The sequence below is a fragment of the Cheilinus undulatus genome, linkage group 4 (assembly GCF_018320785.1).
Source record: "Cheilinus undulatus linkage group 4, ASM1832078v1, whole genome shotgun sequence".
Classification (NCBI taxonomy): domain Eukaryota; kingdom Metazoa; phylum Chordata; class Actinopteri; order Labriformes; family Labridae; genus Cheilinus; species Cheilinus undulatus.
The window spans coordinates 9,856,557-9,883,729 of record NC_054868.1 but is presented as its reverse complement, the minus strand read 5'-3'; the positions used below and the strand labels follow the sequence as shown (position 1 = coordinate 9,883,729).

Genomic DNA, 27,173 nt, shown 5'->3' with positions numbered 1-27,173 from the left:
CAACTAAGTGCTGAGTAAAGGATCAAAATACTTATGTCAATACAATATTTCTCTCTTTTTTTAATTTTGCAAACATACAGTATCTAAAATTCAGTTTTTACTTTGTCATTATGGGGTACTGAGTGTAGATTAAAAAGAGAAAAAAAATAATTATAAAGTGAAGGGGGTCTGAATACTTTCTGCAAGCATGCTATAGCCATAAATTAGTTAACTGTAGTTGAATTTCTGTTTTTGTCTTTTTCCATCTCTTTCTTTCCATCGTTCTCTATTTCTCACTTTACAACCTCAAACATTCATGGCAGGAGGCTATTTATCTGCCAGTTAAAAGGAAATGTCCTTGCAATTATAACTATGCTAATGTTACTTCGTGCTGGTGGATTAATGTTGACTTAACATGAATTGGCATCATTCAAGTAAAACTTGACTGAGTTTTACAGGAACTCTGTGCTCAGCATGCTGATTATGAGGGTTATTTATAGCCAATCAGAATCAGGTGGTTACCCAAACCATGATATAACAGAAGAAACCAGTTCACAAACAAAATCACAATATAGAAATTATTTTTTCCTCCTATGGAATGAATTGCTGATTCGGAATATTTTAGCCATTATTTTTTTTTCATCACGTCTTTTACTGAAGTTCTGCTCTGTAGGATTAAGGGTAGGTGGGAGGTGCTTTAGCAAAATCAACAAAAATCAAACTGAAAAAACATTCAGGTACTTAAAAAAGGAAATCTCCATCCCCATCCAAACCCTTCCCTAAGACCAGAGGCCCCATCCATCTTTGTACAGCCTCTTTAGGAGAAAAACTCAACCAGTAATCTGTGACTCCACACCTTGGTATATCGCATTTTTTTTCACTCAGTCTCCTGATCTAAGTGACTATAAGAGCTGCTGTACTTAAGAATGTGGTTGATATAATCTCAGCTGTCTATTGACCTTGCACTCAAATAACAACATATTGAGAGACACTTACTAGATCTAGAATGATGACAAAGATATTATCATATTCTTCAGCTGTCCTCTGTAAGGTGGGTCTGATATATTTGATGTGTTTTCTGGCACTGTAAAAATGGTGCTGTTAGATCAGCTAAAGCCTGATGGAAGATGTCTACTTGCCAAGTTTTAAGTAATGAAATCTCAGCGTAATTTAGCAGTTGTTATGCAAAGTTCAATGAATCTGAAATTCATTCTAAGCGTGAAGAATGGATGAGAATACCCCAGCTGAAAATGACACATATCTGTAACTTCGACATCATCAGCGTTACCAAAAACAGCTGCACACCAGTGTTGTATCTCCAGTGAAAGGGTTATGGAGTGATAGTTGGGATGCTGCGGGACCGCTTCATGATGAGACGCACTTCCACGTCAGGGAGGCTGTCCTGTTTGGTCTGGGCACAGCCCTCGTCTGCTGCTGCCATGTGTAGGTCAAAGCGCAGAGACACTGACTTCTTCCGCAGCTTGGGATTCCCTCTGAAGAAGGAGCCTTCCCACTGTTTGATCACTTTATCGATCTTCTCCGTCCTGGTGGGAAAGAGGTAAGAAGTAATGAGGATCAGAGATGAGATGATAAAATTAATTAATTCTTAATAATTTAAGCTAATGTATCCAATATGGTTCACTTGTTTAAAAATGTTTAGTGTGTTAAATCCAGCATGACTTTGACCTTCCTAAGCAGATGGATTGGCCAGATTCCATGTCTGTCATCAGTCATATCCATCTAGCAAAACTCTAAACTAAAACGATTGTGCCAGGTCTGAAAATGGACCTGACAAATGTGGTGGGGTAGCTGCAATGGAAGCTAGCAGCAGTGGCTGCCACTCATGTAGCCATTAGCTCAGATGTAGCCATTCTGAAGCAGAGTTTTATCACAATCAGACAAGATGTCTTTGTTAAATAAAGGGCAAAGAACAGTACCGAAAGCTTTTCAAGATGGAAAAGATGTTTTCGCTCTTCTCCTAAACTGCTTCGATATGAGTTTGCAATAATTACGTTTGGGTTAAGTTGTACTCTAAGCCGACAAAACAAAGGCTGCCACCAGTGTATTGGTTAGCTCAGATGTAGCTGTAGGATAGTAGCAATTTATCAAAACCGGGCCACATTTCTTTATTAAAACAAGAGCAATAAGCCACACTGAGAGCTTCTCTTGGCACAGAAGATGTTTTTGCACTTCTCCCGACAAACTTCAGGATGAGTTTTATCCACCAGCAAGCTTCCCTGTTCATAGGCAATAACAGCACCTGTCTGTTGAGCTCAGGTTATTACCCGAGCTGTGCATGTCAACTACCTGATTTTGTCTTGTCACTTTGATTGGCCTATGACAGAATGTTCATCTAATCATCTTCAGAGGAGTTTTTGAAAACTCCTAACTTTCCCAAATGCATTGCATGGGAGGTTTCCCAGATTAATGTGAAACATACGGCATGTACTGGTGTATGAAACAGTCTATCTGGTGTTTCAGGTTATCAAGACTAAGGAGCACAACCACATAGTAAGAATTGCAATCAAAAGCACCAGAATAAGCACAGATCTTCTCAGTTTTTGCACCATATCCACAAAAGAGTGACTTCGACATCTTGACTTCTGCAAAAAACATGTTAATTTAACACAAGATAAAATATCCCAAAAAGTGGCACATTTTAGGCTAAAAACATGACATAGAATAAAAACATAATAAAAAACACAGTAAAAATAGACTCTATGAAACTATATGATTAAGGATCTTAAAGTAAATATAAAAGAGATGTTAGCTAATAATATAAAGTTTAGCAGTACGTGTAGTGTGCATTAGCAGGCCTTCTTTAAAGTGTCCTTATTCAAAAAGATACTTCATGTAAATATGGACATACTAATATTTAGATGTGATTTTCATTGCACAAGGAGACTTGTATATAGACGTGGGGATTCATGGAGGGCTTTAATCCTTATTTCCTCCTTTGATGATCAGGATTCTTTGCAGTGATAGTACTGGTAGTCACCACCTTTGAAAGCTTTGCCATGAGACTGGATAGCCAATAAGAGATGGGGAAATTTATCACATGAATGAAAGAAAGAAAACCAAATTTCATTTGTTACTTTTAAGTGTTTGCAGCAAAGCAACACAAGAGGGCAGCAAAGGTGTTTTCTTAATCTGCCTAATGTATGACCTGGTGAAGGGACTAATGAGCCAGTCTTTGTACCAACATTATCAAACCTTGGCACTCTATCAAGATCAGCTGTAGATCCTTGTGGTTTAAACCAAACTAATTCAAAACTATGTAAATCAGTTTCTTATGACAAACGTGGACTTATTTCTAGCATAAGCAGAGAAGCCTAACACTAGATTAGGTAGTGAGTTACTAAATCAAACAATAAGGTTAAAAATATAAAGGTGAAATAAAAGTACACTTTAACAAGGTTGAAAATGTTATGCTGAACATTACTTAGTTAGGAAGGCACAGTAACGGAAGAACAGGACAACACAACGCCAAAGAGATTTGGATTTAAAAAATGCAGGGGACACTGTGTGGTCTTTCAATTAAGAATGATAAAATTTATAACATGTAATGATAAACTTCACTCACTGTGATCTATATCAGAATATTGAGTCCATTGTATGATTTAATCATTTTTTTTCTTTTATGATTTTCCCATTTATACAAAGACAGTAGACTGATGTCATCTTGATAACTTGATGTTTTTTATTCAATTTCTCTAACAGTAAAAATGCAAATGTTGTTTTATCCTTAGGTTTCGACTGAAGTATCAGTAATGCTTTTTAATTTTGAGGTTAAATTGTTATCAATAAAACAATGTTTATTGCACTCTCTGTTGGTTAAAAACAGCATTGCAATTTCTATCTCATTTCAGTTATTTTTTAAATTTGTATTTTTTCTGTTTTTATTTAGATTTACTTATTGTAATCTTTTTAAAATCCTATTAAAGTGTACTGAAATCAGCAGTGCTGCTCTTTATTTACTTCTTACTACAACCCCAATTCCCAAAAAGTTGGGGCACTGTGTAAAATCTAAATAAAGACACATGCAGTGATTTGCAAATCTCATAAACCCATATTTTACAGTAGAATATAAACAACATATCAGATGTTGAAACTGAGAAATTTACATTTCATGAAAAGTATTAGCTCATTTTGAATTTGAAATTTTCTCAAAAAGGTCAGGACATGGCAACAAAAGGCTGAAAAAGAAAGTGGTACTAATGAAAACCTGCCAGAGCGTTTTGCAACTAATTAGGTTAACTGACCGCAGGTCAGTAATATGACTGGGTGTAAAAGGAATATGTTGGAGAGGCAGAGTCTTTCAGAAGTAAAGATGGGAAGATGTTAATCAAAAAACTGTGGAACAATTTGGTAAAAAAAAATCCTTAGTGTAAAATAGCAAATACTTTGAATATCCCATCATCTGCATTTCACAATATCATCAAAAGATTCTGAGAATCTGTAGAAACCTCTGTGTGCAAGGGACCAATCCAAAGGTCAGCATTTGGTGCCTGTAATCTTTGGGCCTCCAGGTGGCACTGCATTAAAAACAGGCATGATTCTATACTGGAAATCACTGCATGGGCACAGGAAATTATTGTATCTCAACATAGTTCACTGTGCCAACCAAAAATGAAAGTTAAAGTGGCATGATGATATATGAACACAATCCAGAAGCGCCACCATCTTCTCTGGGCAAAAGCTTGTTTATAAAGGACTGAGGCAAAATGAGAGCACACTTCAAAAGCCTGCATCTCTGATGGTATGGGGTTGCATTAGTGCCTATGGCATGGCATCTCACATTTGGAAATGCACTATTAATGCTGAAAAGTATAGAGAGGTTTTAGAGCAACATCTCTTTCAAGGAAAGCAAAAGTCATTGTTAATCCACATGCCACATCCATCACAACACCATGGCTTCACAGTGGTCTGGGTGCTTAAGAGGCCTGCATGCAGTCCAGACCTTTAACCAATAAAAAACATTTGGAGCACCATAAAAAAAATCCAGCAAAGAAGACTCAGAACAGGACAGCAGCTAGAATCCTAGATCAGGCAAGAATGGTCAAGTTTGATACATGTCAAGACACGTGTGTCATCTGGCAGCCATGGTCAAGTTTGAGTACAGAGGCTTCTTGCAACCCTACTACTTCAGTGCCCTAGGCCATCCTTACTTACCACCCTTACTCTCCACCATAAAGATGTGGACTCTGTCATTTTTTCAACAGATGATTTTCCCATGCCCCTGGTTATATGCATGGACATCCAGAGCATGACTAGGATTGTGCCAATCCCCCTTCCCACCTAATGGTGCCCTCGGGTGGGCTTACTCGTCATTACACACCCTACATCAGCCTTAATTTTAGACCCAAACATGCCTAAGCTTCTGCACAAGAATGTACTTCTAAGACAAAATAAACCAGTTTCTGTGTCATGCTAAAGTGAGACTTCTACTTGACATTAACTCTGAAATTCTCATATCATACCTTTAAAAATCTATCCTGTTAAATATCACGAGGACCATAAAGAGTCTGTGAGATTATGGGCAGATTGTATGTTGGGATCTGTTAACTCCTGTTATAAGATAATCTGGTAAAGACCAGTAAGGTACTCGATCAGGTTTCATCTGCAACTGTCAAGAGGGATAAATCAGGTTAAATTAGGTAAACATTCCTGCAGTCTGAGCCCAGGCTAGAGCTGGATTAATCAGTTCTTACACATAGAGGCCTTGATAATAGTGTGTTACGTCGCAGAACTGTATTTGTACCAACTTAAATCATTTCACGGCTCTAAGACAAAGTATTTTCAACAGGAAATGTCTCCAGGGCAGTGACAGCAATTATCAAGGAGCATTTAGGTAAAACAAATCGACTGGGCCGGCCAAGAAGTCCCTTGATGTCTGTAAAGAGTAAATTAAGTGAAGGAGTAGCTGAAACCATCTACTGCTGCCTGTTTAAAGACAAAGTAAATATCCTGACAGTGTAGCCCTCTGTGGACATTACGCTTATGTGAGAGTATTTTTTTAGATGTGTTTATGTTGTTGGCTACACCTGAAGCATGAACAAAGAATTCCACTCTTTCCTCATCCAACAATAACAGGTGCCACGCCCTGAAGACTCCACACCCGCTGGGTATCTCCACATCAAACACGGGCCATTAAAGGAGGAAAATTCCAATGCAAGGCTGCAGCCAGTTACTCATGGGAACCAGAGCAGCAAATCAAACGTAGTCTGCCTTCTTTAACTTGTTCAACATGCAAACGTAATTCCCTTTAGACAGTTTGTACATCTTGTCTGCTGGACCAGTCGTCGCCAGGGTGGAGAAGACACGGATGGCTGTGTCATTAAAGAGTAATGAGCCAGTGAAATCCTTCTTTAGTAAAAGTAGAGGGGTGTGAAGGTGTCAGGAGATTAAACTAGCATGAAACTATGTTTCTTAGAGATAAAAGCATTTATCTTTGTAATGAAGAACATTTGGCTTCGAAATGATGCTGTTAGAGCTTGCTACTAGATAATGCCTACATTTCAGTATAAGCAAAGGTGCTGACTGCAGGTCAATGGGGGGTAAAAAGATCAATACTCACTCGATGGTGCCGTGACCCTCTGCGCTCTCTCGCACCACATTGCCCTGAAGAATCTCCTGAGTCTTCACAGTGGAGATTGGCAAGTCTTTATCTTGCTCTGGCTCTGTGAGAACACATTAATGACAGGTTATAATGAGATGTGACTGTAGTAAGAGAGTGTGTGTATAAGAGAGACTTACCTGTGAGTATAACAAGGCTTTGCTGTCTGTGCAGTATGCTCTTCTTCAGCCCATTGTCTGCAGGGAGGAGAGAGGGTATATCAGGCAGGGGCTCAGACTTTGGTTCATCCGGAGTCAGAGCGGGGTCACTGAAGCCGTTCTCCACACAGCTCTCCTTCTGCTCCTCCACAGACGACTTCCAGGGCTGCAGACTCATCGGCCGAACGTTACGACCCATGTACCTGCAGGCGAAGGGGCGGTGCAAGGACTAAGTGGACAATACAACATTAAGAAGACTCAATGGGAAAATACAGTCCCTATAAAAGCATTCACCCCCTTGGATGTTTCACCCTTTTATTGATTTTATGAATTAGTCATGGTCAATATAATTCGGCTTTTTTGATTATAAAATTACGAAAAAAAAAAACTCTTAAATGTAAAAGTGAAAACTGATTTTCACAAAGAAATGTCAATTTAATAAAGGTATGTAAGGTAAAATAAGTGACTGCATAAATATTCACCCCTTTCAAGTCAGTATTTAGTAGACGCACCTTTGGCTGGAATCACAGCACTGAGTTTGTGTGGATAGGTCTCAATCATTCTACAACTTTCTGAGGTTTTTCTTTCCCCTGTTTGTTTGTAACTTTTTGCATGTGATAATATATGTTCAGAATCTGCATTATTTCTACTTTTTCTACAAACAACTGTCACTATCTAGTGTATACTTAAATATAATGTCGAGCATCCTAAACATCTTTAAATTCATCTTCCATGCATATTCCTGCAAGTTCTGTTGATATGTAAAGGCAATTGTTTTTGATGCCCTGTTGTTCCAACTGTTTTCAGGTATAATTATGTCTAGCTCCTTACCTTTAATGTATCCTAGACCTTCAAGTCCTGTATTTGGTCTGAGTAGCTGACCAGTGCCATGTGCACAATTATACCCAGAGACTTAAGAACTGTGTCCAAGCACATATCAATCTATGAGAAAATTCTAGTAAGTTTAATAAGCACAGTGACACTGCAATAAAAGAAGAAAGACAGAGGAAGCAAACAGCACCACAAAGAAAGTAAGTTTGAAAGTTTAAAAGTCAAAAAGAGCTGGACAGCAGAGATGTTGACTAAATAGTAGAGGACAGCTATGGGCTGCAGGAGTGTTTAAAGACTGGCTAATGAATAATAAAGAGTCAACAGTTCACAAGGAAGAGGAAAAACCTCAATAAGGTGCTGTGGTTCTTGTGGCCTTGTTCATCATGTCTTACTTCAACATCAATGGAATTGTTTATTTTGATTTAGGAAGGCTATAGCTATGCTGCTATGGACCCATTTCAACAATATGATCCTTTTCCGTATTCTGAAATCATTTCTAAATTTACTAAACTGGTCTGGTGCCAATTTATTGACTGTAGTGGTGAGCAGCTGTGTGATGAAGGGATTAATTTACAGCCAGCAGATTTTTATGTGGGAATAAATCCTGAAAGGAAGAGTCAAAATGACAACAATAATGAGTTAAGAAAATGCTTATTAGCCAAAAAGCTAATAAAAGCATCTCAAGCTGGCTATAGCTATATGTTAAATTGACAGAGTGGCGTTGGCTGCTGTAGATCCAAATACAGGCTAAGAAGGGCAAAGATGTAAATGTCCAATCATGCCTTTAACATGACTCATAGATCCATTGTAAAGGTTTTTATTAGGGAAATTTATGGCAAATATCTAGCAGAGAAAATGGAGCTGCTATTAATCACTGAGAGGATGAGGGCTGGAGTCCAGGGCTGATGCTGGAAGGACTAGCCCTCTGAATATGGGCACCTTACTAACTGGCTTGCCATCATTAAACCAGTGTTAATTTGTTGACTAAAACTATGACTAAAAATGTTCATCAACAGATGTTTTTCCATGAGAAAGTCGTGACTAAGACAAGCCAAAAATAGATCTTTGAAGACTTAACTTCACTGAAATGTAATTTAGTTTTCATCTGGCATTTTAAATCCATGATATTTCTCCACTGTGGGCAAATCTTTCTAAATACAGTGCATCTGTAGTATTCTGCCTCTCAGCTGTAGAAAGCAGGGACCCCAGGTTTGGCAGGATACACTACCATGATTTAGTACCAAATTCAGGCAAGGGAATAAATGCTTGGACTAAAAGTTAATACAAAAATGTGAGAACTTTTTGTGGACTAAAACTAGACTAAAACTATAAAGGGTAGAAATGGCTAAAACTAGACTAAAACTAAAAGACATTTCATCTAAAACTAAGACTAAAATTTAAAATAGCTGCCAAAATTAACACGTTGTGAGTCCACACCAGATCAGGCCCATGTTGCCGAAAGACGCCGGGGCAGACCCATTTCCATAGTTCTGTCCAAAAACTGGAGCACAACACCCCCATGTCTGGTCTAGTCACATTTTGCCATCCGGGACTCCACCAGAGGACAAAGCTCTGGAGCTATAAGGCTACAAGAGTATGAAACACTAATATAATACCATTAAAAATCAAAAGATATTACCTGCTTAAAAAATGGCAAACACAGCAACTACTACATGTTGTCTATATTGCACAAAACAATGAAAGGGTTTGAGAGCAGAAACTTCACATGCTCCTGTGAATGAATGAATTCCTCTTCTATGGTGGTTTCTTATGAAATACATTTTTTTTAAAAGTTTCAGTAGTTTTCAAGACCTTTAACTTTAAAATAGCAGATTGCATCATTTTATTAAACACGAGGTATTTAAAACATATAGAAGTATCAGAAATTTGGACATCCTCAGGATAACATGGATTGGTCTGGAAATGAAGGAAGGACACAGCAGTGCTTGCTGGAGATGTAGTAGCTCATAGAAAGACTAGTTCTCTCTAGACTCTGAAATGTCAACATGGCTTCATTTACAAGCAGCATGAAGTTCACAGAAAGGATCCTCTTCAAGGTTGTTTGATTTGGAGAATTTAAAACGGTGACAAATCCATGTCCTCTTTAGAGATTGTCCAAAGTCAGAGGCAACTAAATTTAGCTGCAAAACCAATTTATTTCAGCATCTTAAAGAGGAAACACCAGTGCCATTAAATCAATTAAAATCAGGTATATACACAATAATCAGTGATCTTTTCAGGCTTTAACACCAACTTGTTCGCTGAACTTGTTTAGCTGATATCCCGTGAGCTCTAGAATAAATCCTTTCTGATAAAGATGGTTTGTTAGAGGAGTTTTAGTTAACATCCTGATCTTCCTTATCTGTTTTTATTCGCTGAAATCTTATTATGATTTCAATTTTTAAAGCAGAATCCCCTAAAAACTCAAACCTTGATTTTAAATTAGACTAGCAATTTAAACAAGCTTTAACTGGCTACACCTCTTGAGCTCAGTTATCCATCTTCTACTCTGGCTTACAAACTGCATGTATCACTGCTTCTTTAAACAGCTGTGACACCCGGACCACCCACACATCCACCTCATCATAGGTGTTTATAGGACATCTACATCACATCAGAGGAATTACCCGACAGAGACGGCTGTCTCATATTTAACTTCATACTTGAACTCAGGCCTTGCCAAGGGTGTGTCTGAGACAATTAGAGGCAGTCAGTCTGACAAGATTCTTTACAGGTCATTATGCTATCAACAACTAGCGGGGAGCAGGCTAGAAAAACTAGAATACCATGTTGCTTCTTCAACTGCCAGCAAGGAGTTCAAGTTACAAAAGATGATTTTAAAAAAACAATCAGGTGACTGGAGGAGTCTGCTCTTATTTCAACCAACAAACACATTAATGGTCCTCTGAGGTTGAACCCTGAAGACACTAATGATCCCTTACTCTTCCTCTGATGGACTGATTTGGGTTTCAGTGAATAGAGGGGTTCCTATTAAAGGTGGTTTGATCATATTTGTTTCAAAGGATGCAGCCACCTTTGGTTCAGTGCATTTGTAACTTTCAAGTTTCCACACATCTCCCATTAGAGGATAGTTGAGACTTAATTGGTCTCTTTTTTCTAAACACAGATGTGATGTTTTTTTTTGTAATATTAGACACAGTAAGAACAACAGAAATGTAAGGGAAAAAAGTGCATCAAAATGCATCAACAATCTATTAAGAATCGAATCGTACCCCTACGAATTGGAATCGAATTGTGAGGTGCCTTTAGATTCCCACCTCTATAGCTGAGTGTAGATTAATGAGAGAAAGTTGAACATTACACAATTGAAAAAAGGGGAAACAGGGTCTGAATACTTTCTGAATGCACTGTAAGTAAATAAGGCCAGTATTATAAAAGGTTTTAACCAATTAGACCAATGTACAAAATTATCAACACATTATCGGTATCAGCAGGTATGAAAATTCCTGCCAATATGTGCAATCATTGTATCAGCTGTAAATATCGGAAGAGCATATGAGTAAATTTGTGGAGTTGAGAAAAGGCCAACAGACTAGGATTGGGTAGTAATAAAGTAATATGCTATCCCAGTGTATTTAAAATTAGCCCAAGTATTGCTTTAATCACAGTCATGTCAAAGATCTGCTTTGTGTTATAATAACTGCCACAAGGGCCAGCTTATGCCTGCACAGATACTTTGGGGGCTGGACTGTTAAATGACCTAAATAAAAGAAACATTTCTGTCTAAATAATTTTATTTTCTATGACATGTACCCTATTTTAAGCCTTCAGCAGTGAACTCAGTTCCTATTACCCATACTGAAGCCAGCCACAAGGGGCTGATTGAGATATTTAAGCTTCATATTTCTGATTTCCTCATCCTGACTGGTGGAAAAACCCATTTTTAAATTTTATTTCACCTTTATTTAACCAGATAAAACCCACTGATATCGAGATCTTTTTAGCCAAGAGGTCAGCAGCACACTTCATAATAAATAGTACGCACTCAAGAGACAAATAATAACAATATGTTAAAACAAACAATAATTAAGAATTAGAGCTAGATCACATTTTAAAGTGCAGGAGTGAAGGAAACAGGTCTTTTGTTTTGATTCTCAGGCAGTAAAAATAAACTGTCAATCCCCCTGAACGGTTTAATTTACAAAGAAATCTGCTGCTTCAATCAAGAATTGACTTAAGAGGATCTGTTGTTTGTCATGCAGCTTATTTGCTAATAATGGTTAATAATAGTTGGATTTTTGTAAAACTGATCAAACGTTAAGCCAATCTTTGTTAACAATTGCTTTGATCTCACTTGTTTTTGAGTTACTTAAATATCTATGGGGATTAAAAGGGGAAAATAAAGAAAATACAGAAATGTATTTTATTTTTCTCAGTATATTTTCTGAATTTAATAAAGCTTCTGGAGGCCAGACGGAAAGCTGTGGGTGACCTGATGTGGCCCCCGGGCCTCCAGTTGATGATTAGTGCTTTAGAGTGGGAGTCCATTTCCAGCTGCATCACTGCCTGTGTTTAAACATGCTTTAACAGTGATGACAGATCTCTTGTTAATAATACTGAAGTCACCGCTGTTATGCAGCCTTTGGTTATGTATAGTTTAGAGATGCGTCAATTCTCCTTTCAGCATTTCATCTTTACTGTGAATATCATGTTATCATGCGGATTAATAGCCTGTCCCTCTTACGCCACAATGACAGGTGGTTTAATTGTAGTTGGAAAGCACCAAAGGCCCAGTTGTACAATGCAAGGCACGCCACTGATTTAATGCTATCAACATTCCTCTTCCCCTGTTATTTATTGTGGTTTGCATTCATTATCAATTGTTAATTGGTGTGTTAAGTAGCAGTTTTCAGATTTACCACAGTCTGACAAATTACAGCCTGTAAGTGCAAATATTTAGTTCCTAGATGAAAAAAATTCCCTACAGTTGAATACTACCACCTGTATGTGCAATTAGAAAGGATATAATGTTTCTATAAAGAAAATTTCTACAGTTTACAACTGAATAGTTTTGTTTGACCAGTTTTAAATGCTAAGGAGGTATAGGGATGATGTCAGAAAGCAGCTAACACTGATAACATTGACACTGATATCACATAATTAGCTCACTCTTAATGAAACAGATGGTGAACATGGTTAAGACAACACAGTGTGCATCAGCATATTTACACTGTAGCGATGGGCGTAACATTTTCTCTCTGGGTGATTAAATCCTCACAGATCCTCTGGCATTTTTGTTGATTCTGAGCCCGGTTAGAGCCAAAGATCATCTCTTGTGATGCAAATATGATTAAATCACAAATACATGCTCTTTCTGCACCGCCTGCACAAGAACCTGGATGTTTAAAAGCTATATAAAGACATTGTGCACAAACTGTTTTTGAGACTCAGCAGACCAAACTCAGCGACCTCTGGGGTTTGATGTGTTCAGACTGTAAAAGGTCCTTGTGTCTTCTTTGGTCACGCAGCCCTTTGAGCTGCTGCTCACCACTTAGTCACCGCCCTTCTCAAACAAACGATGCAAATTTCAGATGCCACGTCCTGTCTCTCCTTGCATCACTGACATCAGTCGATCAATCATGCCATATCCTGAATGAGAAGCATCTGCAGGCAAACTAATGAGGAAAAGCAAAGGCGGCACAAAAATTCGGTCTGCAACTTCCACGAGTCATAAAAACAAATGGCTGTACCTTCCTCCAACTATAAACTGACAATCATATGTTTGTCGTAGACAATGTGTCAGAAGATAATTAAAGGCCATGCCAGGGGAAAGAAGCGTTCCCAAATAAAACGGCTTGTTTCTGGCAGGCAATAAGTGAAGAGAGCAGACAAAGACAGGTCGACCGTCTGGCTTCTATCATCTCGTCTGAAACACAGAGGATGGTTCGACTATGAATCAGTACGAGAAGGTACGTCATCCTTCTTGATTTATGGTTTGTGCTTTTTCGTATGTGTAAAATTACTGAAATTTCTGGTTGATCGACAATCACTGATGTCAGATGTTATTATGATGCCATGGTGTACTGCCAGAGTATGTCTCTGCCTGCAATTATTGTGGATTTTCAGTTCTCCACAGGCTTATTCTACATAATCCAAATAAGAACAGTCGGCTTTGGCTACACATCATCTCAAACTACCTGTCTGACAAGTCTACAAAGGAAAAGATTAAGACATAAATTTGTTTTCATTTTGTCCTTGAATGCTGAGAAAGAACTTTCTCTCCCAGTCATGCTACTGAGAAGTGGGAATCTGCTTTTAGAAGCACATTTTGCCAAATTGCTGTGATATATATTTCCTTATAAAACAAAAATTCTTTACCGTTGTGTTTTACAGAATTTAAAGATAAATGGTCTCCAGTGTTGTGGGATGACCTTTGTAACAGATTACCTTCCTGGTTGATTTTTAAACCGCAAAAAAAAAAAGAAAAAAAAAAAAAAAGTGAGCAACAACTTCGTGCTTCCTCTCGTGTTTCCTTTCCTCTCTCAGTCTCGTCCTCACCTGCCCTCTTCACGATCCAGCAGACGCCGGTAAGTGGCAATTTCCTGCTCCAGTCTCATCTTGGTGTTGAGGAGCTGGCTGTGGCGCTGGCGCTGGGTGGCCAGTCCGCTCCTCACCTGATCCAGCTCGCTCTCCAGCCCGGCGATCACCTTGGAAAGATCATGCAGCTGGCTGGAGTACAGACGCTGGGTGTTCTGCAGGGAGTTCTCCAGGCCTTTCTCCTGAGAAAGCAAGAGTCCATTAGTCCTTATCTGTCCACATTTATTAACTTGATGATTCAAAAAATGGATGCAACAGTGCGAGAAGTTGGATTGAATTATACATGGGTGTGTTTTTGGAGTGACATGAATCAAACAAATCATAGTGTCAGCTCTTATTCCCTTTATTGAGCCACATGAAAATTTGCACTTTGGTATTCAAACGGTCGATTATGAGAGTGAATTTGAACTTTGAGTATCTTGTCTTCATAGTGGGTGCCTGGGTCCTGTTGGGCTGGACCAGACGTCGGGGGCTGCCGCATGCGTCATGAAGGGGTTAGCTGGGAATATACCTGGAAAAATTGGACGTAGGCCTGAACGATGAAGATCAAGGGGCCGAGGCTGACACAGCAGAATGCCGATCTTACATGCCCCAATGTTAATTTTGGCAGCTATTTTTACCTCCGACAAAGAGGTTATGTGATTGGCAGCGTTTGTTTGTTAGTTTGTTTGTTAGTTAGTTTGGTGGTTAGCAACATAACTCAAAAAGTTCTGGATGGATTTGGATGAAATTTTCAGGAAATGTCAGAAATGGCATAAGGAAGAACTGATTAGATTTTGGGAGTGATCTGGATCACTGTCTAGATCCAGGAATTTTTAAAATGATTCTGTACTATTGGGAGATAGGGCTAATGGCGGAGGTCTGCGCTCTCCGGGTGCTTTTCTAGTCAATTTTAGTCTCAGTGTTAGTCTTTAGATTAAATGCATTTTAGTTTTAGTTCTATTTTAGTCATTTCTACCTTTGTAGCTTCAGTCTTGTTTTAGTCAACAAGACCTCAAAAACATTTTAGTCTAGTTTTAGTCCATAAAAAGTTCTCACATTTTAGTCTTTACTTTTAGTCCAAGCATTTATTCTCTTGCCTGAATCTGGTACCAAACTGGTAGTGCATTCAATGCACCCTGCCAATCCTGGGTCACTTCCTTCAACAGCTGAGAGGCAGGAGAATTGCAGATGCATTGTATTTTGAAGATCTGACGAATTTCTAATGGCCCATGAAAACTAAATTCTATTTTATTCTAGTTTTAGTCATCTTAACAAAAACTGGACTTACTTTTAGTCAGTTTTTAGTAATTAAATATCCATGTTCGTTCAGTCTTAGTCTAGTCTTTCTCATGGAAAAAAAATGAACAATTTTAGTCTTAGTTTCAGACAGTGAAATTAACACTGATATGCCCCCATACCTTACCTGACCTATGTGCCCCATCCACTCAAATGATGTGTATATCTTAGTGGAGAAAAAAATGGCTGATATGACACCAGGGCTAATCATCAACCAACTGCAGTGCTGGGTGAATCTGTTTAATCCAGCGGCCTCAGTGGCAGATGAAAAAAGTGTAACTGAGTTACAGAAAACTTCAGTTTGTACCACTCTGGGTAAATAAACAAAGCTGGGCAGACCTACAGTCTGACTGAAGAGCCCTGCCTCCTCCTGGTGCTGGTGTCTGTTTAGAATTCAGTCAAACAAATTAACCAGTCTTCCCATGCTTACATCAATTTTTTTGCCACATGAAAGGACTGAGAACAACTTTTAACTTGATGCAACAGAGCAGTCACTCTTCTTATCTAATTTACATCCCATTTGCAATAACTCGATAAACCTTACGACAGATTTCCATACCTTTCTGCTTACTGTGAAGTTCAGCATATGCTTAAAGCAACAACATGTAGAATTTCTGCACTGAAATTTCTACATTAGTTATAAAAATGACAACTACTGTGTTAAATATATATTTTCAAGTTGAGTTCTACATCACCTAGTCATCATATTACATAACTGATTTGACTGACATCCCCTTGGTAGCAGAATTTAAATACTGTGCATTTTGTTAAATGTTTTGTAGGCATAAATATACAGTTTCTATAAAAAGTCTTAATCCCCTTGGATGTTTTATCCTTTTAAGTATTTAATAAATCAATCGTGGTCAATATAATATGGCTTTCTTGTTGAAAAAGAAATAAAAAAACCCTCTTTAATGCAAAACTGAAAGTAATGTCAACTAAATAAAAAAATGAAACTTAAAATAAGTGATTGCATAAATATTTACCCAGTTTAAAGTGACTGACCTTACTCAACAGAGGCTCAGCATTGGTGCTAGTAGTCTCACATTTAGTGAAATGGGGATCACCTGAGAGCAGAGAATGTGTCTCGGATGATTATAGAACAAAGACACCTGTGTCTGGAAGGTCCAGTAACTGGTTGATCAGTATTACTGGCTACCATTACACCATGAAGGCAAAAGAACACTCCAAGGAGCTCAGGGAAAATGTTATTGAAAAGTGTAAGTCATGGGATGCATATAAAACAATTCCAAGGCACTGAAGATCCTCTGGAATTCAGTTAAATCCATCATCAAGAAATGGAAGGAATATGTCACATGTGTGAATCTGCCTAGATCAGGCCGTCCTCACAAACTGAGTGACCGTGTAAGAAAGAGACTAGTGAGAAAGGCCACCAAGACATGACTACTCTGAAGGAGTTCCAAGCCTCAGCAGCTGAGATGGGAGAGACTCTGCATACAACTGTTGTTCTTCACCAGTCAAAGCTTCATGGGAGAGTGGAAAAGAGACAGCTGAAGAAAACTCAGATTAAATCTGGACTAGATTTCACCAAAAGGCATGCAAGAGACTCCATGGCCAAGTAAAAGAAAGTTCTTTGGTTTAAAGACAACAAGATGAATGTTGTGGAGTGGCTAAGTCAAAGCCCAGACCTAAATCCAATAGAGAGAGAATATGTGACTGGACTATGTAAAGTTCATACCCGGTCCCTGTGCAACCTGACAGAGCTTGAGCAGTTTTGCAAGAATGGATTAAAATGTGAGTGTCCAGCTGTGCAAGCCTGATTGAGACTTATCCACACAGACTCAATGTGACTGAAGCCAAAGGAGACTCTACTAAATACTGACTCAAAGGGGGTGAATATTTATGCAGTCATTTATTCTACATTACATATTCCTTATTTGATAGACATAACTTTTTAGAAATCTGTTTTCACTTTGATATTAAATATTTTTTTGTCAAAAAAGTCCAATCATATTGACCATGACTGATTTTTAAAATTAATAAAAAGATAAAACATCAAAGGGGGTTCTTTCTATAGGAACTTTACTCTTCTTGTATTGTCAATACATACCGTACAAATTGCCATTTGCCATAGCAAAAGTGTTACCATATGATGATTTGATATGTGTTTCCTTACCATGGCATGTAGGGTCTCAATCTCCACCTGTAGGGAGTGCCACTGCCTCCTGGCCTCGGCAAGCTCGGCCCGAGCCTCCCTCAGGGCAGCACTCCCAAAGTTCACCTGCGCCCATGCTGCCTCTTCCTGAAAAAAATGACAGGGATCAGACATTAACATCGGACGAGAACCTTTAAAATCTCCAAAACTTTTGCCATATCAGAAAACTGCACAGATTACCACATGTGCTCAGCTGTATTCTGACCCACCTTTCCTGCCTCATGTAAAAGTGTGCACTAGCTGATGGTATGTGGATTCATGGAACTCACATTAGTATTATATTTAAAAAACAGACTTGATCAAAAGCTCATCCAGGTACTGAATAAACAGCCACATCACCACGTGGACTCTTCTTCCTATTGGCTGCCAGTCAGAAAGTGAGAGGAGAAGCAGTCACAGGTGGTGCTGTTCATGGTGTGTCTTTCACTCTGCAGGTAAACAGAGAGTGAAGCAGACACCCTGGTCAGCATGCACACACAGTTTTACCAGCTGTGTTGACACACCGTACAGCTGTTAAGTTATTCACACCCTCCGTCCTCACATCCCCTTCAAACGCAGTGAAGCAGTAAAGCTGTCTCAGCGTGGTTATGACAATATTTAAACAGTCAAACAAACAAAAAAAAGACTCAAGTTAAGTAAGTTAATCTCTGTAATAATTATGACTTTAATGATTTTAATTTACTCCTGATGTACAACAAGTGAACAAGCTCAACTATGGAGGTGTTTTGTAAATGCATGCCTCGTCTTCGAGCTTAAATGTTCTTGACACCGTGTATCATGGAGCCCTGAGGTTTGTCACTAACCTAAAAGCCCTAGTGCATCACTGTTGTGTGAACATGTTGGACACTTGCATATTCTTACTAACAAGGCTATCTTATGTCTGTTTCTTCTGTACCTTAATTCTATCCTCTGTCCTACAATAAAGGCATAAAAAGCCCTAAAATAAATCTTTAAAAAGGTAATAATACACGTTCAAATAAAGATTTAGGACTTTAATAAAAGAAGAAAATTAAAGAATTACTAATGAAAAATGTCTCTGGAAGCAGCGTTCTCTACATAGTATTTCTGTTTTTATCATATAGCAGTAAAGGTTTCATTCAAATGGGAAATGGACTTTAACCTGTGTTTATTAGTTATCTGTTCACTCAAACCACTCAAAGGTGTCGATCTGAGATGAAAACTTGTTTTCAGGGAGGGGGACATCAGAAGCAAAAGTGGTGAAACCTACCTCCCAGTAATTTAAGTCCAAGGTAACAAATTAAATTGCTAAAAAGTGCAAAACAAAACAAAACAAAACAAAAACAAAAAAAGAAAGAAAAAGAAAAATGAAAAGCTTTTTTTTTTTTTTACACATTTTCCTAAACACAGAGATGCCACAGCTGTATCCCTCAAAACTGTGACTGTAAAAAAGATGCACAAGATAATTTCAAACCATAAAAATAATACTTTGAGTATGTTCATGACTTCATTTTTGAAATACACTCATCTTTATAAACTGTGGCAAAAACAAAAAATAGAATGAAATTATGATCGATTTGCAAAAAGAAAGCATCTTTTTAAAAATAAACTATTTACAGTAACACAATCAAATCTCTAAGTGTGCCAGATACAGATACAGAGCATACATATGTTAACAGAAGACCATGTTGAAACAATAACAAGTGCGACTCATGACCTGCAATGAACAACACAATTATAGCCTGGATTATATTATATTATTCTGTTTTTAATGTGTACGCTTTATACTACATTTCTGCAAAAGAAGGAAGGATAAACAGCGCTCTGGGACACATTGAATGTGTGACATTTTAGTGTTACTCCTCTGGTTTTATATGCAAAAAGAATTATTGGTCTATCTCATTCAGTTACAATTCTACCCATGGTTAAAAATAGATATGCAAATGGAAGCGCTGGCGGTCCCGTAGGTTTTAAAGGGTTAAAACAGTGACATACGTAAAGTTTTGATTCAAAAATTTTCACTACGGATTTAAAAACATTTAGAGACTCCAAGTTTTGCACCTAAAAGCCTTCTTTCCACAATTCAGTTTGGACACTGGGAACAACAAACTACACAAAGTTCAATGATCAGATTAAAAAAATTAAGGTTGAGGTAGGACAGTTGACAGAGTTGGGAATATTGGATAAAGAGAGTGGGGAGTGACAATGGAGAAAAGGCCACAAGGTTGGACTTGAACCAAGTCCAGTTGGAGGTCTATAGACTCAGCACATGGATTATGGCCTGCCCCCTGTGCCCCTTGATTACAAGTTTTGAGTATGAAATGTTGGATATGAAAATAGTATCAAAGGTAAGTTTCATAGTGTAAGTACAGTGCATTCAAAGTATTCAGGCCCCCTTCACTTTTGTCAATTTCTATGTTGCAGCCTGAAGCTACAATAAAAAAAAACATGTATTCTCATTAACCTACTCCCAGTATCCCATCATGAAGTACAAACATAATGTTAGACATTTTTGCAAATGTTTTAGAAATAAAAAACTGAAATATCATTATTGACATAAGTATTCTGACCCTTTGCAACAACACTTGAAATTAAGCCCAAGTTCCTTTACCTTCACCTCTGAGATGTTTGATGGTTTTCACCTGTGGTAAATTACATTGATTGGACATGAGTTGGAAAGGCACACACCTCTCTACAGAAGGCCTCATGGCTGACGAAGCATATCAGAGTAAACACCAAGCCATGAAGTCAAAGGAACTGCCTGCAGAGCTCAGAGACAAGATTGTTGACAGGCACAGATCTGGGTAAGGCTACAAAAAATTCTGCTGCAATGAAGGTTCCCAAGAGCACAGCAGCATCCATAATTCTCAATCAGAGGAGAAGGGCCTTAGAAAGAAAGGTGACAAAGAACCAAGAGTGGCCACTGACTGGGCCCAGACTTCTTCTGTAGAGATGGGACAAAGTTCTAGAATGACAACCATCACTGCAGTCCTCCACCAATCTGGCCTTATGGCAGAGATGCTAGACGGAGGCCTTTCCTCAATGCAAAGCAAATGAAAGCGAAGCAAAACTGCAAACTCCAAGACAGCTTTCATGTGAAGCCACTCTGCTATAAAGCCCAGATCAGTGGAGGCTTTCAGTGATGGTTGTCTGCGCAGTCACATAACGGAAAGCAGTGAATTAGGGACAATAATAATGATGACTGATGTTACCAAATTCCCTTTGAATTCTACTCCACTCTTAGATCCTGCTGTTACATAAAGATATAAAGCAGTGGTTCCCAAGTATTTTAAGGACCGCTCTACTCATATCTAAGAAAAGCTAAGCCCCCCAAGGACGCACTTGGAAAAATGGAGCAACGGATTTCATTGTTTCCATGCAAAATCCAAACATAATAGTCCTACTAGATTATTGCCAAAAGATCGATGCATTAACTATCCCTTATTATGACAGCATATTAGGGCCACTTAAAAAAAATAAAATAAAGGGGATCTGTTATTTATCTAGAAAAAACTTATAATTTTAAAATTTAAAAAAAGCACATGCATGAACCAAAACGTAATATTTTTGAGATTATGAGGACAGAAATAGTTGGCTTTGTTAAGAACATTTGACCAGATCAGGCTGTTTTTCTTGCAGAAGTCCTGCAGGAAATACTTCTGATTTTAGCCTAGAATCATCACATTATCAATTTCATCTGGATTTAGAAGAGACATTTCTAGTTTGACGTTTGGTTACTTATAATTTTTTGACCTAACATTGGTGTTAATCTATGACTTTTTAAAAACTTGGAATTTTTTGTTTTTGATGTCAGAATTTTAAAACTTGGAGATTTCAAGTTTTTCTGATACATTTACAACTTTTTACAGAAATCCTGCATTTGATTTTTATTTATTTTTTTCTTTAAAGGTAGCCCTGGGACGCCGTCATACCAGGGCACATCTAATTTTGACAACCTTAGAGTAGACAAGGCCCCAGCCCCCCTGGAGGTGCCTGGATGAGGTTTAATTTATAAAGAACAGCACCTTTTCTGAATAAAAACATTGTGCATGTTAATGATGGGCATCCTGCAAGGCTATAGACTGCAGCATTGAGATGGGATTTTGTATCAGACAGAGAAGGTAGCGCTTCTTCTATGATCGTTTCTATTACTTTGGTAGCTTGCAGCCTTTAGTGGAGGCACTTTATCGTCACTGTCAGACCAAAGTCATTGTGCTGTGGTAGAGGAACACAGGGGTAATAAAAGGCTCCTGTGCTGCACTTTTTTCCATAATTACATAAAAAGATCCAACTTCGATATAGAAAGGCCTGCTAACAATAGATAAAGGATAACATCTGCACTGTAGATTAAAATGATCATGTTTAAGGAGTATCCAGTACCTGGATATTTAAAGGAGACTGAGATTAATGCACTGAAGGAGGTAACTGATGAAATGCTTTGACACACTACTATAGATATATGTGACAGTAAAAAGGTGAACTGAGGAGAAAATTACATAAAACAAACACAAACCTTAAAGAGAGGAGACTCATGATAAGCCCAAAGCCTACAGCCTCTCACCACAATCAACAAACACTCTGCTATTTGTTTTAACTCCATCCAAGTGCATACAGAAGTCTGCCTTACCCACGGGACGGCCTGGAGTTGGTGTTGAGGGTGTGTCTTGTTGGCAGTGAGCCAGGATAACATGAGAGATTCACAGAAAAGAAGATGGATGTGGATGCGTACCTCAGTGAGAGCTCCTCTGTGTGTTCTGGATGCTGCTGCTGCTCCAGAGCTGCTGGGCCCGGCAGAGCTGGGGACTGGATTTGAAACTGAGCCCAGGTTGAAGTTCCTCTCTCCCGGGCCGGGGATTCTGCTCTGTTCGCACTGCGCTCTGATTCTGTCGAGGAGCTGGGTGAGCTCCATCCCTGTGCCATCCTCCTTCTCACCTCCTGCTACTGCTGCTGCTGCCGTCTCTAACAGATCATCGCAGGAGCCGGCCCGCTGCAGCTGTAGAGCCTGGGCTGCCTGCAAACAGACAACCAGTGGGAGCAAGAGGGGGAGGGGGGCGAGAGAGAGGGAGAGAGAGGGAAAAGAAGGAGAGAGAGATGAGAGTAGAAGATGTAAAGAGAGAGAAAAGAAGAGAGAAACATGAAAAACAGGGAGATGAAACCTCTGTGTAGATGAATGCGGAGGAGAAAAAGAGAGCATGAGCCATGTGTTTGTATTTTTGTTTTTGTGCATATCAGTGTTGGTGCCTGTGAGAGTGAGATGAGGAGCCAGTCAACGCAATGCAGATGCAAAACAAAGGGAAGGATCAGTTAGTTGGTCTTAGAAAGATATATAAAACTGTGTGTGAATGCATGTGCATGTGTGTGTCTGTACACAGGAAGAGATGCTGGACTATAGAGGCTGAGGTATTAGTCAGCAGGAATGAGTGAACAAAGACAGGGAAGAAAGGAAGGAGAGAGGAGGTATGGATGAGGTAAGCATAGGAATAAGCTCATAGGAAGGCATAAAGCATGTCAAACACTCAAACATGTTAGCGTTGGAAGTGAAAAAACAAGCAGCTATCAATGCAAACATCATCTACAACCCCGGCTCCAAAAAAGCTGGGGCGCTGTTTAAAATGTAAATAAGAACAGAATAAAATGATTTAAAAATCTCATAAACCGATATTTATTCACAATAGAACGCAAACAACATGTCAAATGTTGAAACTGAGACATTTTACCATTTCATGAAAAATATTAGCAAACTTTTAATTTGACGACAGCAACACATCTCAAAAAAGCAGGGACAGGGCCCTGTGTACCATTGTGTAGCATTCTTTTAACAACAGTCTGTAAATACCTGGGGAGTGAGGAGACCAGTTGATGGAGTTTTGGGAAAGGAATGTTGTCCCATTCTTGTCTGATGTAGGATTCTAACTGGGTCTTCATTGCTGTATTTTCATTTAATGATGCTCCAAATGCTTTACAGGTGAAAGGTCTAGACCAGTGATCATCAACTGGTGGCCCGGGGGCCACATGAGGCCCCCCACAAAGAAGATTATTAAATCTAGAAAATCTAGGAGGGATAGAATTCAATATTTTTAAGGATGTATTTTGGGCTTTTTATGCCTTTCTTGATAGAGTAGTGCTGTAGTTGGCAATGGTAATCATACACTTAACCGTCTTATCTTGATCAAAGCTATGGTTTTTCACATCGACTTTCCACGCAAGTCTCTTTGAGTGTGCAGTTTCCCTTCCTGAGAATCTACACTGAAGATCTATTTCTTCTATGTGTTTTTGGCCAATTAAAATATGTAGTTAAATATTTCAATCGCCCCCTTGTGGCTTGCTGCAGTATAGGTGACCTGGGCTGTACACAAAAGGCTAAAAGTTCTGTAAGAGGACATAATATTTTACAAGAATAAGTTAATCAGACCAAAATATTAATTCTATTGTAGTTAATTTCAATGTCTGGCCCTGTTAAGAAAAATCTGGCCCGTGTGCAAATGGAGTTGATGACCCCTGGTCTACACTGTCAGCAGGCCAGCTCTGCAAACAGACTGTTCTACTGTGAAGCCATGCTGATGTGATCAATGCTGTATGTGGTTTAGCATTGTGCTGCTGAAATATGCAATGCCTTCCCTGAAAGAGACGTTGTCTAGATCAGTGGTTCCCAAAGTGGGGGTAGCGAGACAGTGAAGGGGGGTCATGGGATGCTTTCCAAAAAGCAAAAAGAAATTTAACATTATTTAAAATCATACATTTTATTGAAAAATGAGTCCAATTTAAACTAAAAATAAAGTAATCAAGTGATATTTGCTTAAATGTAAGTACCAGTTATAAAAACTACCTAAAAAGCAAGTTGCTTTGTGCAACACCATGCGCTTTTCCCCCTCAAGGGAAGGTGGGGGCCCTAGTCTCTGACGCCGTTGTTTTGGGGGTCACGGGCTGGAAATTTTGGGAACCACTGGTCTCGATGGGCTTACTTATTAAAACCTATCTACTTTTCAGCATTGATAGTCCAGATGTGTAAGCTGCCAACACCAGAAGTACTAATGCAACTCTAAACCATGTGAGGCTTTTGAACTGTGTACTAATAACAAGCTGATCCCTCTTCACAGGACACTGGTGGTTTCCATGGTTCTGTGGTTTCCAATTAAAAAAAAAAAAAAAAAAAAAAATTCTGATTTAACTGGCCACTGAACAGTTTTCCATTTCTCCTCAGTCCATTTCAAATGAGCTTTGGCTGAGAGAAGATGACGCCGGGCATCCAATGTTGACCTTCGGGCTTGTTCCTTGCTCACAGAGATTTCTCCAGATTATCTGACTCTTTTAATGATATTATCAACTGTAGATGGTGTAATATTCAACGTCTTTGCAATTTAACATTCAGGAACAATTCTGTAAAAGTGTTCCATGATTTTCAGGGGCAATTTTTTTGCAGATTAGTGAACCTCTGCCCATCATTACTGAGAGACTCTGCCTCTCTAAAATGCTCCTTTTATGCCCAATGATGTTACTGATCTGTTGCCAATTGACCAGGTTAGCTGCAAAATGTTCCTCCATCTGTCTTTCATTAGTACCATCTACTTTTCCAGCCTTTTGTTGCCCTGTCCCTACTTTTTTGTGATGTGTTGCTGCCATCAAATTCAAAATTAGCTAATATTTTTCATGAAATGGTAAAATGCCTCAGATTCAACATCTGATATGTTTTTTATACTCTATTGGGAATAAAATATCAGTTTCTGAGATTTATAAATCATTGCATTCCGTTTTTATTTACACTTAACACAGCGCCCCAACTATTTTGGAATTGGTTTTGTATACTGCTAACTCTCAAATGGGCTGCTTAAAAATAGGTATTCAAAATGTATACCATAACATTCAATGAACTCCTCTGTTGTCAAACATTTATTTTGATCAGGGTCATAAAGCTTTTCTGTTTTCATCTGCGTAAATAACCACTTAACAATCATTTAGGAATGATCTAATATTGACTTTTCAACAAAAGACTGCAAGGGAGTCCCATGAGTCAACAGATGAATTGGCTTTGAGTTAAGCGAAATGGTCCAAAAACAGAATTTTTGCAGTGAGATGTCTAATTTAATATTTTTAAATGGCTTAAACTCTATTGAATTTGTTTTTTTATGCTTTTGATGAATCCTTACATTACCTTAAATACTTCCAACTGTTTTCAAAGCCACAGAAATCCTGGACTTTAGAATGGTAGCTGAACATGATGTTTCATTGTAGATGTGGAAACACAATACTTTCCAGCGTACAGCCTGCCAGAATTTCATTTTAGAAAGAAGAGGGAAACCCTGGATATAATCATCACTGCCACACAGAGAAGCAGAACTCCTGCTGACAGCTGCCGTTCTGTTGCTGTATCACATTCATGTTTTGTGCTGCTTCCTTGTGATGGACCACAATATTCTATAGTATTAAATGTGCAGTTCCTGTTTAGCTTCTTCATTCTGAGTACGGTCCATTCAGAGTTTGTTTTCATCAGGGGGTGGGGACGAAGTGACCTAAAATTATTCCTCCACAGCAAAAACTGGAGTTTTGGATTCTCAGTGTTAAACATTTCAGTGTTGATTTTACCACTCAAATTGTTATTTTAACTCCATTCAGAGTAAATGGTCTTCAGTGTTGGAGTTATTTGACAGTGTTAAATCAACCAGTGTTATTCCAACACTGTAGAGAGTCAGTTGATCCAAGCCCCACCTACTGCAATTTCAAATCTGGGGGGCAGAGTTTTCCCATCATGCCTCAGTGCAGAGTGTTAAGCTGGGTTCAGATGTTTTTAAGATGTATTTAGATGATTAGCTGTGTTTAGATGTCGCCTGTTGTACAGGGGTCACTGCTGGGATTCACTTGCACATGTTTCTTGAGTTATCTTGAGTTCCTAAGTTTTGATGCATAAACACTTTTGCACCATGAGTGTATTTGTCTTCTAGGTTGGTCAGGTCTTGGCTGTGGTGACTGTCCTGACTATGGAGTAAGGACAGATTGTTATCTCTGGACAAGCTTTGTCTTTGGGTCTCCATGATTGCTGTTGAATACCTTACAATGTGAGGTGGCAGTCAATATTGTCAGGTGTGTCTGACTACCAACACCCACTTTGTGGAACTTACATGTCTTGTTTCTTGTTGTTATCAGGTTGGTGGATGAGGGGCAGTTGCTATTCACAGTATTTTACACCTGCTGAAATTAATTGTAATACACTCCTTAGTGTTAATTTTTTAACACTGATGACAGTGTTGAGTACTATCAACACTACTCAGTGTTCACCAGTGTAAATTTCTGACACCATACAGTGTTGCAGTAACACTGGTTCAGTGTAAAAAAAGTAACACTTTGAAAAGTCTTAAATGAACGCTCAAAAGAATGGACACATATACACACTTTTCTAGTGTTAGATTTAACACTCTCAGTGTTAATCTAACACTGGCGATTTTGCTGTGTATGATTCCGTGTTACTCTGAACATCATCTTTCGTTATTGTTTTTAACTGAGAGGCCCTTGGTGAAAAAATGGGACTTTGGCTCATTGTGAGTTCTCATCAGTCTTATCCCACATTTCCTCCTTTATCAAACACTGTCATTGTAAAGTTGTAAAGCAGACAGAAGGAGTAGTTGCA

General features: G+C 38.6%; 1 protein-coding gene across 4 annotated transcripts in view; it reads right to left on the bottom strand.

The window, feature by feature from the left end:
* Nucleotides 1–621: 621 nt before the first annotated feature.
* krt222 (keratin 222) overlaps nucleotides 622–27,173 on the bottom strand; it is a 38,506-nt gene continuing 11,954 nt past the window's right edge. For 3 of the 4 annotated variants that reach the window (XM_041784178.1, XM_041784179.1, XM_041784182.1), the window contains 6 exons: nucleotides 22,284–22,565; nucleotides 17,558–17,683; nucleotides 14,104–14,324; nucleotides 6,736–6,956; nucleotides 6,557–6,659; nucleotides 622–1,523 (listed from right to left, as the gene is read on the bottom strand). In XM_041784178.1, the coding sequence (XP_041640112.1) occupies nucleotides 1,310–1,523; nucleotides 6,557–6,659; nucleotides 6,736–6,956; nucleotides 14,104–14,324; nucleotides 17,558–17,683; nucleotides 22,284–22,565 (1,167 nt within the window). In that variant the 3' untranslated portion in view covers nucleotides 622–1,309. The remainder of the gene's footprint in view (nucleotides 1,524–6,556; nucleotides 6,660–6,735; nucleotides 6,957–14,103; nucleotides 14,325–17,557; nucleotides 17,684–22,283; nucleotides 22,566–27,173) is intronic. The other variant, XM_041784181.1, reaches the window with a different exon arrangement.